The following is a 14,651-nucleotide window of genomic DNA, read 5'->3' as shown; positions in this document are numbered from 1 at the left end:
TGGGTTATTATTATAGCAGAGAAGACAGCAGTAAATCAACAAAGACAAGTCAACTCTGCCCCGATCTACCACTCAAGAGATCTGATGGACTCAAAAAGTAGGTTACGATTGCATATTAGTTTGAAAATCGACCGGATCCACCGTATTTTTACACGAGTGACTTCCGGTCTGCCCGATCCTAGCTACCTGTAGTAGTATTGACGCAGGAGGGTCGCGTCTCGCGTCAAATAATAAACTCAGTTCTTTTCGCATATAATCTACACAAAGAAAGTGTAACCCGATCGACTCACAGCCTCGAAAAGTAAGGGTTACATTACCGAACGAGTTTCTGACGTACGCCACCGTTCCGAACCGAGCACCACGTACCGAAACGGTTCAATACAAATACATGTACTGTTACACCCTTAGAATCCAGTGGCCCTCCAAAGTGTGATAACTGCACTGTTTTTAACTGCTGACTAACGAGCAGATCTAATCTGAGGCAGGGGCCCAATTGAGGCAGGGGCCAAAGGAAATTGACTGGGGGTGTCTGTATTTTCTACTCAAAATGGAGTGATTCCATAATTTTTTTTCTTCAAAATGGAATGATTCCTATATTTATTTCCCTGCACTTGCTCTATAAAAGTAACATTTACTGACCACCACAATGTTTTTTATCCATTTCTTTTAGTGTTTCTGAATGCCAAAGAGTTGCATTTTTTAACTAATTTGTTATTTTTACAAGCTTTTTATCTGAGTTTGTTCTACATATTAAAATGTCTGAGTAAGTGCTCGCCCGAGATTGGTGATTCCATACTTTTTGCGAAGGGTTATATATAAAGACTTGCCTTGTATTACTTATTCTCGTACTTTTGCAAGATCACAGCCCTTGTCTGTGTCACATTTGTACCCGGGATATTCTGTTTATAAAGCCTACGGAACAAACCTGTTCATCTCCAGCCTCTTATTTACCAGCAATATCACCACCGGAAATTCAAAACACGTGAAGGACAAAGAGACAACAGCTTCCTTCAACAAGCTTTAAAAAGGTTTCTTGTATTTCCAGTAGGAATGTGGAAGGTTTACAGTTGTTGGCGATCTACAGGTCCACCTAAACCACTCTGGAGCTACCATTTAAGCTAAGTAGGGAGAAGTTTCAAAAGCCCTTTTCAAGCCCAGAAACGATAAGAATCCTGCTTTGACTATGGGATTTTCCAGGGATATCAGTTAACTTCTCGTTTTTATGGACTGTGTACCATCAACACAGCAGCTGCTATTAAGGATACAAACATGATTACCCCCCGAAAGGCACTCATTTTATCAACAATGGGTTACCTTTGTTTGTGAAAATTGGTTCAGATGACGGAAAGTTCCGCGAGTCCCCTGCTGTACCGTTTCAACGTCTGATCTCAGAGGATTTCTGAGTTTGGCATCTGGGGGACGGTTGCTGAACCTGCAGCCAAAAAAAAAGTCAGCGTGCGACAAAGAAAAAGATCACGTCAAAATTAATGACTTACATCTGGTTGGCCGACTCCACTTCTTCGGGTGTGGCGTCTGAGAAGCGACTCTTTCTTTTGCGTTTCGAGGACGCCTCATTGTCGGCGGGGCCACTCATGAAACGGCGGAAAGACTCCGGGATGTCCAGCATGCCACCGAAATCTTGTGAAGGGGTGCGGGAATTGTCGGGACCGGCCGAAAGCGACTCTGCTTGTCGCGCTCCGTGACGGTAGTCTATAAAATTCCCATCAGGGTGGTCCGGAGGTGAGCGGACATTCCTCGTAGGGGGTTTCGGATTGCTCGAGCCGAGTTTTAGGATCGGATCCTTGTCAGAAGACCAGTGCCGCTGATCTCCTTGATTATCCGAAAGACTGGGCTGAAACTGCAGCTGTACTTTCTCTGAGAAAAAGTTTTTGTTTGTTCCTGGCTCCCCGTAACCTTCGGCAGGTTGATCCCAACCCCGTCGTGTCTCGTTACTGGGCTCGTGATGACTTCTTGTGACAGCGTTATCCAGATAACTATCCGGGTCCAAGCCTTTTCCGTGGTGAGGACCTCTCTCCCAGTCGTCACCCCTCGCTAGCTGCCGCTCCCACGGGTTCGTTGTCTGTCTGCTATCAGCCACGTTTAGTGAGGGAGCCCTGGCCGGGTGCAAGGGGGGTATGTTCAGGAGGCTCGGGATAGAACCCCTGGGGTGCGAGCCTCGAAAATCCTGGTTCTGGTGATGCGGGCCTGAGGAGTTAAGGGTGTCTTCATTCTGCCTCAGCCATGGGGGAACTACACAGACAAGGAAATTCAACTCACACAACAGAAGCTTGAACTCTTGCCATTTTAGCAAGTGGCCGATTGCATAGAAGGAGTAGGCGATTATGGAAAGTAGTGCTGCAACTAGGGCTGCAGCTATGGAATATTTTAGTAATCGAGTAATCGACTGAAAAACCTATTAATTTATCGAGTAATCGGATAAAACATTTTTTAATAAAGAGCAATTATGAATATACATGAGAAAACAAGACATTTTATCTAATATTGAACCATTTTCAGTCAATCAATGTCTTTATTTTCGATGTACATTGTTGAAAACAGCCAACAATTGCCTCTCAAATGTGACTAGAATAAAAAAAAAAAAAGACCAATTCACTGCTTTCACTCCAAAAACGTTTAGATCTTATAAAAAAAAAAAAATATATATATATATATATATATTTCTTAGCTAAAAATGATGTGATGTCCCAATCTGATACACAGTATCGGTATAAAATATACCGTAATTTTCGGACTACAAACCGCTACTTTTTTCCTTCATTTTGAATTCTGCGGCTTATAGTCCAGTGCGGCTTATTTGAAGATTTATTTGGGTTAATAGGTAACAATTTATTACGAAAGCGCCATCATAACATTGTCATAAGATCATCATTCATACTTATGACATGACAGTATCATGGGAATAACTGAATGCTTATGTTGTGAAGTGACATCCGGCAAATTATGTCAATAACTCCATTTATGTCCAGCTTGGATCTTTTACATCCATTCAAAAGTGACATAATTTGCCGGATACCACTAAATGACATCTGTTATAAGCATTCATAAATGCTCATGACAGTGTCATGTCATAATTATGACAGTCTTATGGCGCCACTGTCTAATAAAGCGTTTCCAAATACCATAACTAGCAATTAATGAAACAACTGGAACAGTAACTGAGGAAATTATTAGCACAAGGCATGAATTCTGATTGTTATTTACATCTGTAGCGCTGCAATGCATGCTCGGAGGCATGTTGGACAACAACAGTGTTGACAGCAGGTGGCAGCAGAGGTTGACTGTTTGACAGTGATGGCCAAATTAAGCTTCGTGAAGCAATGAAGCTTCGCAGCCAATTGGTTCAAAGTAATTGGTATGACGCTGATGTCAAATAAAGTATTACTGGTTAATGTCCTTTTCGTGTAAATATCCCATAATACATACTTAATGTCATACATACATACATACATACATACATTCATACTACAGGACAGCTGCAGCTTATAGTCCAGTGCGGCTTATCTATGAACAAATGCCGTTTTCCTGCCAAATTTGATGGGGGGTGGCTTATAGTCAGGTGCGCCTTATAGTGCGAAAATTAGGGTAAATTGTCACGACAGCATAAGGTCGTAGGGTGCGGTTCTTTACCTTTTGTCGGTAATTTTCCTGTGTTCTTACTTTTCTTCATTGGCTGCAACACAAACAAAAGTGTGTTTTTTTTACGCTTAAGCTAATGCGACAATATCCCATGACCTTCCGTCCTACCACGGGATATCCGCTTCCATCCTGCCTGGCGATGATCTCCGCTCTAGTGCGAATAATCTTTCCCATTTGCGTAAAATTCGAATGTTTCTCCCATGTCACCAGATCTGGACGCTTTGTCTCCTGCGATAATAAATTGCTTTGAGTCACACTGTTATTCAAAAATAATACACAATTTTGAGTAAAAATGTAGTACAATGTATTTCTGCCTGTGTTTCCGCCCAATCACGTGATGGATCATTTCCGGTGAGGAGCCGGAGGTATTACACAGCGTGCACGTGTATCGGGGGCCTATATTGTAACGGTCGGCATGCATGCTTGGCTCCTCCTCCAAAAAGTTTAAACCTGGAAAGAATGAACACAACGTCACATCAACTGAAAAAAAAAAAAAAAAAAAAAGAAAAGAGTTGAAAAGCGCACTCGGCCATAGACTTCATTACCTATTGACATGACACGTCGTCATTCATTGCGTAACGTCTTATCAGAGGGAGCAGAGCTTCATTTAGTAATAGCCGAAGACGGCACACCCTCATGTCGGATTTAAGCTCGGATTTACTTACGATGGGATTTAAATACAAAAGCTGTACAAAAGGAAGGATTGTATCAGGAGTGATTTGTTCGAGGATTCAAGGTAAATATTATATTTTTCGTACCATGTATGCTTGATTGAAGCATTTATTCGCAGGAATTTTCTTCTTTGTTTACACATGGAGGCGGCTAATTTTCGTAACTGATTAGTCTCATAGTTGGCAATATTTACCTGAAATAAATGCTACCTGCACATTTTTTTTGGGTGCTTTAACCAAGAATCGAGACTATTTTACGTCCATATCTATCAAGAATTCAGGGATTTAAGAATTTATTTACAATTTTCACCAGAAAAGCTCAGTTTACGCCAGGCAGCCGCTTGCTTCATTTCGCTAACAGAGTAGCATTGTACTTCGACAATATACGTAAAATAAACGCTAACTGCACGGTTTGCTTTTAACCAAGAATCAAGACTGTTTTACCTCCATATCTACGAAGAATTTGGCGATTTAAGCATTTATTCACAAAAATCTTCGCCAGAAAGGCTGTTTACGCCAGGCGGCCGCTAGCCTCATTCATTAAGAGAGTAGCATTGTACTTCGACAATACAACTGCAGTTTCTTTGCTTTTAACCAAGAATCGAGACAGTTTTACATCAATATCTATGAAGAATTTGGGGATTTAAGCATTTATTCACAAGAATTTATGCCACAAAAGCTCCTTTTACGCCAGGCGGCCGCTAGCCTCATTCGCTAACAGCACATAGTGTATAATGATTATAAAGGACTATTCTATTCTAGAATAAGTTATGATTTCGTATAAAATTTATTAATTTACATATTATTTATAATCTGTTGAAAACTTGCAGCAAATAGAAATTAAGTTGCTATTTTGGTCAAAAACTTTTGATCCTGAAAATACTTTTGATCCTGAAAATATAGGTAATTAACTCTGCATTTGGTGATTTTTGTGCATCTAGTGTAAAATCTAGGGCTGTCAAATGATTAAAATTTTTAATCGAGTTAATTACATCTTAAAAATTAATTAATCGTAGTTAATCGCAATTCAAACCATCTATAAAATATGCCATATTTTTCTGTAAACTATTGTTGGAATGGAAAGATAAGACACAAGATTGATATATACATTCAACATACTGTACATACGTACTGTATTTGTTTATTATAACAATAAATCAACAAGATGGCATGAACAATATTAACATTCTGTTAAAGTGATCCATGGATAAAAAGACTTGTAGTTCTTAAAAGATAATGTTAGTACAAGTTATAGAAATTTTATATGAAAACCCCTCTTAATGTTTTCGTTTTAATAAAATTAGTCAAATTGTAAACCAAAAAATAAACTAGTAGGTTGCAATTGCTGATGTTAATAATTACACAACGCTCATGGGTGCTTAATCCCATAAAATCAGTCGCACCCAAGCGCCAGAAGAGGGCGACAAAACTCCAAAAAGCACAAGTAACAAGTGGAGATTGCACTGTGCTGACATTTTAAGCTGTTTGAGGGGGCATGTGCGTTAATTGCGTCAAATATTTTAACGTGATTAATTTTTAAAAATTACCGCCCGTTAACGCGATACTTTTGACAGCCCTAGTAAAATCTGAGACTTTTATAGCCATTTTAAGTTGTGTTATACTTATATAAAAAAGAATCGGGATTTCATAAGGGAACGACTTTGAATTTTTTTATGTCGATGCTCATGTAGACTCATATATGGTTCAGGTAGGTGCCTGTTTTGGTTTTAAGTTGGTAATGGCTTTGGTTTTGAAAATATTTGAAGTTTTTGAAAATAGGCCGCCTACGGATCGGCCCCGTTTCCCGTGTTATGCCAATAGGTTATGAAGTCTATGACTCGGCGTTAATTACCGATGACTGGCTCGTCGAGCTTCAGGTAATCGACGTATTCCAAAATATCCTGGAATTTGGGCACCATTTGTTCCCGAACCATGACACCTGATGACACCAAACAAAAAGGGTTGACAACGGGGCACAAACAGAACGAATTTTAAGTCATTTTTACAACCTGCTTAATATTCCAAACTGGAGTGACTAAAGTCTGACAATACACCTTAACGCAACACGAGGTAACTTTTCGGTTTTGATCCATTTTAGCGACACCGGTGGACAAAAGCGTTAGTGTTTTGCCTTAAGGAAGACCATTCCCCATGATAACTAGCGCACACCCGCACAATGTCGTAAAATCGTGATCTCCCGGTCGCCTTCAGATGGATTAAACGACATTTCTGTTTCCAGCGGCTATGTGAAGTAGAGGAATCTTGGGGCACCTAACAATTCAGTTACGATTCAGAGGCTACGATTCGATTATTAATCAACTATTGATGTACCCCACCTCAAAGGTAATTAGTGCTGGTGAAAGTGATAGAGACCTCCTCAAGATATAAAAAAGGTGACACTACTAATCAACATATCACAAGTGTAATGAAAATATTTTATAAAGGTTGAAAAGTTACCTAGTGTTGCTTTAACAATCAATTATTTCATCAACTTCTGTCACTGATCTACAAAATAAATGTAAAAGTGGATCTTGCATTGATAGCAGACTTAATTAACATACACTCTAAAGGACACCAAAACCCAGAAGAATTATCAATGTCAGATTGAAAGTACCGTAGACACCACTGGAAGAAAAAGTTGCAAACTGGTGTGTGTGAAGAGACACCCTCCTCGGGCATCCACCAGTTACTGATGAAGCTATGATGTTAGACAAACTGTCTTTTATGCAGTGAGTAAAATATAGCAATTGAGTGCCAGATAATAGTGATAGATTGACTGAGGTTTTGCATCAAAACTGGCATAGCTGCATGATTCCGCAGCGATTCAAATAACATTACTAGTTAATAACTGACTGACTCGTCCGCAGTCGCTTGTCCATCTCCTCCTCATCTGGTTCCCATCCAACAAGCCAAAAATCACGTCGGGGTCACCAAATTGAAGGAATTTCACCTTTTAGCTAGATTTTCTGGAATCACGCCAGCCAAACCACCGGCCAGGTCTTTGGAGGTGCGCCAGCACGTGCCCCGACAACCCGGCCAAAAGGCCAAAATCACGCATTCACCTTAGTCTTAACCCCTTGTACAGACTCCATTTTGAAAGTTGGAAAAGGCTTCGAAGCACAAGTTGACAATTTATTGAGGTCGACAGCGATCAAACAGCAAGGCGAAACAGACTCAGGCGAGGAGGCAGACTCGTTCCAAGGTCATCATATCACAAGTCGACAAAAGGTTCCCGAGAAAAATGACAACGATTACTTAAACATGCAGTGTTTTTGAAGGCTCTCGCAGGGCGGGCTGTGTTTGGGCGTTAAGATTATTGTCTGTTTGTGGATTGGACAGGAGAATTCGGGAGTTACTGTTGTCAGGGCAACGAGGGTCGTGGATTTTGCCACCTCAGCGCAACGTGAATACTGAGAGTTCAATTCTCGGTGACGGGTTCCTCCTTATCCGATGTTCCTTGTCGAGACAAGATGTCCCGCCATTTGTTCTGGACTGTCCGGAAGAACTGATTGTGGGAGTTGGTGGTGCAGACGTGGGCTTGTAGATGTCTTGCCTCGTCAGCGTCAATCTTGCTCAGTCAGTTGCATGACGCACGTGTTGGGCTTCCGTGATAAGAAGGCGTCGTGTCTCATTATGCCCTATTTAAGATATATTGTGCTTGTTTTCCTTAAACTATGATATAAATGCTACTTATTTTATATTGAGTGTGTTAGAGTAATACCAACAGTTAGACAGTGCCTACATTATTCCCTTCAAGCATATGCCAAGAAAAACATTCAATCGTCTCAAAAACAAAGCAACAGATGCGCAAGCCAAGAACTAAGTTGAGGTTCTCAAGAACAGGCAAGAAATAACCTTCAGAAACAAGCTGCAGACAGTAAAGCCCAGAACCAAACTATGGGTACTCATGAACCCCTAAAAAGGAATTCAAGAACCAAGCTATTGGCACTCCAGACAAGAGGAAAGTTGAGCTACTCGAACGGGCAGTTGAGACAAGAACCAAGCCCAGATAACTATGAACCAAGCAATACCAGCAAACATTCTACAGGCATTCAAAGACAAAGTTCAGGTATTCAAGAACCAAGCTACAGTTCTGTGAAAATGTATTCCGAATTTTTTGTGGGTAAAAATTCATCACACACAAGCGCTCAGTTCATCAAACCAATTTTAGCATAAAACGAGACAAACCAAGGATATACAAAGTGGTAGAAATCTATCAGTCTGGAAAAGGTTACAAAGCCATTTCCAAAACCTTCCTGAAGATCCAGAGAACCACAACCAGAGACATGATCCACAAATGGAGTAAACAGAAAACAGTGACAAAAAGTTCCAGAAGTGCTTGACCAACTAAAATGACCAAGAGTGCAATGACAGCTCATCTTGAAGGTCATAAGAGAACCTAAAAGAGCATCCAAATAACTTTAGGCCTCAGTTTAAGTCAGTGTTCATGACGACAGTAAGAACGACACTAGTCAAAACTGCCACATATGGCGGGGTTCCAAGCCATAAACCGTAGCGTTAAAGAACCTAAAAGCTTTATCTCACATTTGCTGAAAAGGAAAAAAAAAAACGATTATCCTCAAGGCATTTGGAAAAACATTCTGTGGACTGACAAGTCAAGAATTCAACTTTTCAGAAGGTTTGCAGCCTTTATGCCAACAGTGAAGCAAGGTGGTGGCAGTGTGATGGTCTGGAGGATCTGGAGAAGGCGTTCATGCCTCGGAAAGTCCTGTGGGAGGTGCTCCGGGAGTATGGTGTACCAAGCTCCTTGGTAAGGGCTGTTCAGTCACTGTACGACCGGTGTCAAAGTTTGGTATGCATTTCCGGCAGTCAGTCGAATTCATTCCCAGTGAGGGTTGGACTCCGCCAAGGCTGCCCTTTGTCACAGATTCTGCTCATAATTTTCATGGACAGAATTTCTAGGTGCAGCAGAAGCGTTGAGGGCTTCCGGTTTGGTGACTTCAGCATTGCATCTCTGGTTTTTCCAGAAAATGTGGTGCTGTTGGCTTCATCAAGCCGTGACCTCCAACTCTCACTGAAGTGGTTCGCAGTCGAATGTGAAGCGGTCGGGATGAAGATCAGCACCTCCAAATCCGAGACCATAGTCCTCAGTCGGAAAAGGGTGGAGTGCCCTCTCTGGGTCGGGGATGAGATAGTGCCCTCTCTGGGTCGGGGATGAGATCCTGCCCCAAGTGGAGGAGTTCAAGTATCTTGGAGTCTTGTTCACAAGTGCGGGTAGGCGAGAGCAGGAGATCGACGGGCGGATCGGTGCAGCGTTTGCAGTAATGCGGACACTACACCGGCCCGTAGTGGTGAAGAAGGAGCTGAGCCGAAAGGCGAACCTCTTGATTTACCAGTCGATCTACGTTCCTTCCCTCACCTATGGTCACGAGTTGTGGGTCATGACCGAAAGAACAAGATCCCGGATACAAGCGGCCCAAATGAGTTTCCTCCACAGGGTGTCCGGGCTCTACCTTAGAGATAGGGTGAGAAGCTCGCTGATCCCGGAGGGACTCTGTGTTGGGCCGCTACTCCTCCGCGTTAAGGGGAACCAGTTGAGGTGGCTCGGGCATCTGGTTCAGATGCTTCCTAGATACCTCCCTAGAGAGGTTTTCTGGGCATGTCCCACCGGTGGGAGGCCCCGGGGACGATCCAGGACACGCTAGAGAGACAACATCCCTCGGCTGGCCTGGGAACTCCTTGGGATCCCGCCGGAGGAGCTGGTTGAAGTGGCTGGAAGGAGGGAGGTCTGGGCTTCCCTGTTAAAGCTGCTGAACCCGCGACCCGATCCCGGATCAAGCGGAAGATATGGATGGACAGATGGATGAACCAATACACCTTGATGTAACTGGTAGAACAAAATGAATTCTGCTGTCTACCGGAAAAGTTTGTGCCCTCAAACTCAAACACTCTTGGATCATGGAGCAGGACAACGATCCGAAACGCAACCACATTCCCACAAAACAAAATTAAGGTTATGGAGTGACCAAGCCAAAGTCTGAGATTTTCACATTTCTTGCATCTGGTTTGTCTTCAGCAATAGGGAACATGTCTAGACTTGATTCTAGACAACACCCCTAGTACGAAATTTCAGAACAACTTAGTAGAATTTCATCGAGTCAGATGATCCTTTTTCTAAATATCAGAGGTTGATAGCAAGCTTGAAGGGACTTCATGGATATATAAAATACTTACCAAACCAGGCAACAAAACTTGCCTTCATGTTTATACCTGTACTCAAAAAGCTGACTGATTGAGAGCTAGCAAATGTCAGGCAATCACAGGCTGCAAATGACTGGACAGACAACAGAGTCTACTTACCCGCGGCGATGGCGGCATCCTCTTTCTGCCAGGGATGAAAGGAGAGTCATTAAAACAAGCAGTACTAAAGATAAGTGGCAGGATTTTACAATTTAAAAAACAGATCCTTAACAGTTGTCTATAATAATACTTTTTACTTATGGTATACAGTCAAGTGAAAAAATTGTGGGAGAAGACAAAATGAAAGTAATTCGATGGTAGGCTACTGATGTGGAAGCAGAGAAAATTGGACAAGAACAAAATTACCAAAAAAAGTTGTTTCTGGGTAAAATAGAAGAACAAGATATTGTTTGATGGCTTCAGATAAGTCATGAGGGTGTGATCCTGAAGGTTCTCAGTGTCCAAGACAACATAATCAACCAAGTGCAAGACTGAGGAGAGAAAACTGTAGTTTCACGATCAAGACTAGCTACAGACCTGAAAAGACCTGGATTGGTTGGAACTGAAATTTCCCAGTTGGATCGTCGTTTTCTTGGATGTCGAGACAATCCTATTGTACATCAACATTGATTAAAGCTAGTAGGTAGTGCTTGTGAGTGGTAGACCACATAGCCAAAGAATGGATAAAAAGCAATGTTTTGGTGGGAAATGCAGACTGAGATCATGTCGGTAGGTAGATAGGGATACAGATACCAAACATTTAAAATAACAAGATATTGCTAGATAGCGTCAGATAGTTTATAAGTCATGTGATCCTGAAGATTCTTCATGTCCAAGACAATATAAACAACCAAGTGCAAGACTGGGGAGAGAAAACTGTAAAGTTGTAAGGAAGATCCCGTTGGTTAGGAGCAATGGGTTTTGGGTTCAAGACTAGCTGCAGACTTGAAAAGACTTGGATTGATTGCAACTGAAATTTCCCAGTTGGACTGTCGTTTTCTTGGATGTCGAGACAATCCCATTGTACATCAATACTGCTTTAGGCTAGTTGGTAGTGCTTGTGAGTGGTAGAACACACAGCCAAAGAACGGATAAGAAGCAATGTTTCGGTGGGAAATGCAAAAAAAGATCATGTCGAAAGATGGACATACTGATACCAAAGTCGAGCAGTTTATTAACAGGTAACCTAGAATTCTTTAGGTTCTTGAACCAAATTCACGTTGTCTCGTCTCTTACACCACCTGCAAAGCTAAAAACCTCATCCAGAGATTCCCCGTGTTGGTGCCGTTCAGTCAAAACTGACTCAAGGGAGGTGTTCAGAAAATTATGTCAAAAGGACATACAAAGAAATCTCTTGACATGCCTTGTCTTGAATGGCCATACGGTACTATTGCCGAAGGAAATGTAGTTCCAAAAATGAGACAAGATCCTGGATTTTTAAAAAATACGCGTATTGTTATGACATCCCAGCAGAACACTAGTACAATCAATTACACATCTTTTACAGGTATTAATCAGTTTCCATAAGAAGTATAAATTGATATAAAAAAAACAACAACTCATAGACAGGGTGCTAAATTATGATTGTAATACACTGATATTTGCCTGGGTGGTAGCAATTGCCGGTAGTGGACTGTTGTGAGTTATTGATTTTAATTAAAATGCTGCCATAGACTTCATAATGGTATAGACGGGTCAGATCGGTCATGCACTGCGCCTCGCCTTCAAGTAGGTGACCGCCCTCATCAGGAGGAGCTATTCACAACACACGCATGCAGCGATCTAATGTCGGATTTCGATTGAAAAAGTACGAAAGCTGTACCGCATACAAACAGGAAGGATTGTCTCAGGAGTGATTTGTTCAAGGATTCAAGGTCATTATTATATTTTTCTGACCATGCATGCATTTTGAACCGTGAAAAAAATTAATGGGAGAAATTAGCCGCAACTGTATTGGAAACATAGTTCGCAATATTTATGTAAATAAATGCTAAATGCAGTTTTTTTGCTCTTAACCAAGAATCGAGACTGTTTTACGTCCACATCTATAAAGATTTCGAGGATTTAAGCATTTATTCACAAGAATTTTCACCCGAAAAGGTCTGTTTACATCAGGCGGCCGCTAGCTACATTTGATAACAGACTAGCATTGTACATCGACATATATCCGTAAAATAAATGCTGCAAATAAAACTGCAAAGTTTTTTCGAGACTGTTTAAAATAAAATTAAAATTATTAAATAAAATTTCAGGGATTAAAGAATTTATTCACAAGAATTTTCAACGAAAAAAGCTCTTTGTCCACTTGGTCAGCTTTGACGGCCTCACCAACAATGCAGGCCCCCTATTTATCGGCCCCGCGCCCTATCAATACATTATGAAGTCTATGAACGTTGCCAATTGAATTTTTTCAGTTTTTCTTAAAAACCCTATAAGTACAAATGCGTTTATGCAGATGTCTTCAAATTCAGTAGGTTCTCAACGTGACACTTATTTTGAAAGTTTTTTTTTAATCAATTAGCTCCTTTAAGCACAATAAAACAAAAAAAGCAATGGTACCTTTAAGTGTCCCGACGTCGTCACGTGTATTTTATACAAATTATGGCCCCTCAATGATATTTCGCACACCTGGAGGAAGCAAAACGAAGAATTTACACGAAGCTGCTAACGCTAAACATATCGCCCTTAATTGCTTACCGAACAATCAATGAACTCTATCGCCGAGTCATCGTCGTACGGAGTTGTCAAATCGTCCATTTTATTTAGATGATCTCGTCTTGGGTTGTTCAATTTAAAATAGAAATAAGAGCGTTTAAACTGGCTAAGCTAACATACAAACGCACAGTTTACATTTAGCTAGCTAGCAGTAGAGCTGTAACGTACAACGTAATATCACAGCTCCGTTAACTACACAGTAATAGAATCCTAACGAATTAGAAAGGTAAAAATTCAGTGAATATTTAAACTTTCCAGAAAGCAATGTGCTCTTTGGACAGAACCTAAACAGGATTATAGATGTTATATACGAATATGGCTAGATGTTTGATGCGCCCTGTAAGCCAATGGGGATTGGGTCGTCATTCGTCGGCCATTTTGCGTCGGAGCCATTCGATAAAAATAACTGTCAATCTTGAGTGCATTTTGAAATAGCTGTATATTGCTCAATTTTCAATGACATTTTTCCAAGTACGCAGTAAACTTACTTAGTGCTTGAAAATAAGGAGTATGTTTTTTTTGGGTAAACTATTCTACCTCCAGCCTGAATCATAGCCAGCTTAATACGATACGTTATTAACCAAAATCCTTGTAAATCCGTCAAGGACTCAGCGAGTCAAGATTATTTTAGTGGTGAAAATCGCTTTTAGGTCCGATTCCTCTGACACAAGATGGCTGTCAGTTATTTACGCTGCCGGCACTGCCTTCGATATTACGTCACATCCGCCGGAACGTTTGCTTTGATTGATTTTTTTAAAAAACACATTTAGACAAATTTACAAACAAAAACCGGGCTCACACATTTTCAACATTCTAACGAGAAAACCACAAATGACACTCTCCATCATAATATACAAATTTCTACTTGTTTGCCATGTTTGTAGTCATACACACAAGACACCACACAACATACACACACCCACACACACACTCAATCACGGGGCATTACAAAGAATTAAGTTTCTCAAACAATAATACCAAATTGAGAGCTTTTTGCTGCTTGATCAATTTCAGAGATCGAAACCATATATGAAACTCATTCATCCAAGGTTTAAAACAAGGTCTTGTTTTAAAGTACCTGCATTTGTAAATGAAGAATTTACCAAGTAGTACACATTACCATCATAAACCAAATCCTTATTTTTGCCAGACACTCCAAACTTAATAGACTCTACTGTCCACGTTGAAAGATCAATTTGTTTGGACTGAAGCCAGCTCCGCATATCCTTCCAGACAATTGCAGTAGGTCACAATGAAAAAACAAATGATCGATATCCTCAACGTAATTTTTACAAAACACACAACGATTTGTCTGAAAATTCAAGTCTCAAAAAGTCGTTAGTGGGATAAATTGCATTTAGGATCTTAAATTGTACGGAAATTAAAGATATTATTATAATCTCCACC

The 14,651-nt window shown here is 40.8% G+C and overlaps 1 protein-coding gene across 4 annotated transcripts in view; it reads right to left on the bottom strand.

The window, feature by feature from the left end:
* si:ch211-13c6.2 (uncharacterized protein LOC100000125 homolog) overlaps positions 1-14,651 on the bottom strand; it is a 35,232-nt gene that overhangs the window by 4,419 nt on the left and 16,162 nt on the right. Inside the window, exons 1-9 of one of the 4 annotated variants that reach the window (XM_057828207.1) lie at positions 13,227-13,731; positions 13,089-13,157; positions 10,650-10,674; positions 6,181-6,267; positions 3,959-4,107; positions 3,766-3,885; positions 3,649-3,691; positions 1,497-2,250; positions 1,315-1,432 (exon numbers count right to left, since the gene is read on the bottom strand). In XM_057828207.1, coding sequence (XP_057684190.1) covers positions 1,315-1,432; positions 1,497-2,250; positions 3,649-3,691; positions 3,766-3,885; positions 3,959-4,107; positions 6,181-6,267; positions 10,650-10,674; positions 13,089-13,157; positions 13,227-13,286 — 1,425 coding nt within the window. In that variant the 5' untranslated portion in view covers positions 13,287-13,731. Of the gene's footprint in view, positions 1-1,314; positions 1,433-1,496; positions 2,251-3,648; positions 3,692-3,765; positions 3,886-3,958; positions 4,108-6,180; positions 6,268-10,649; positions 10,675-13,088; positions 13,158-13,226; positions 13,732-14,651 lie in introns of those variants that run through there. The other 3 variants (XM_057828208.1, XM_057828210.1, XM_057828209.1) reach the window with 3 other exon arrangements.

This window comes from Corythoichthys intestinalis, chromosome 22, assembly GCF_030265065.1.
Source record: "Corythoichthys intestinalis isolate RoL2023-P3 chromosome 22, ASM3026506v1, whole genome shotgun sequence".
Taxonomy (NCBI): domain Eukaryota; kingdom Metazoa; phylum Chordata; class Actinopteri; order Syngnathiformes; family Syngnathidae; genus Corythoichthys; species Corythoichthys intestinalis.
Note: the sequence above shows the minus strand (reverse complement) of the source record. Positions and strands in the feature narration are given on the sequence as shown.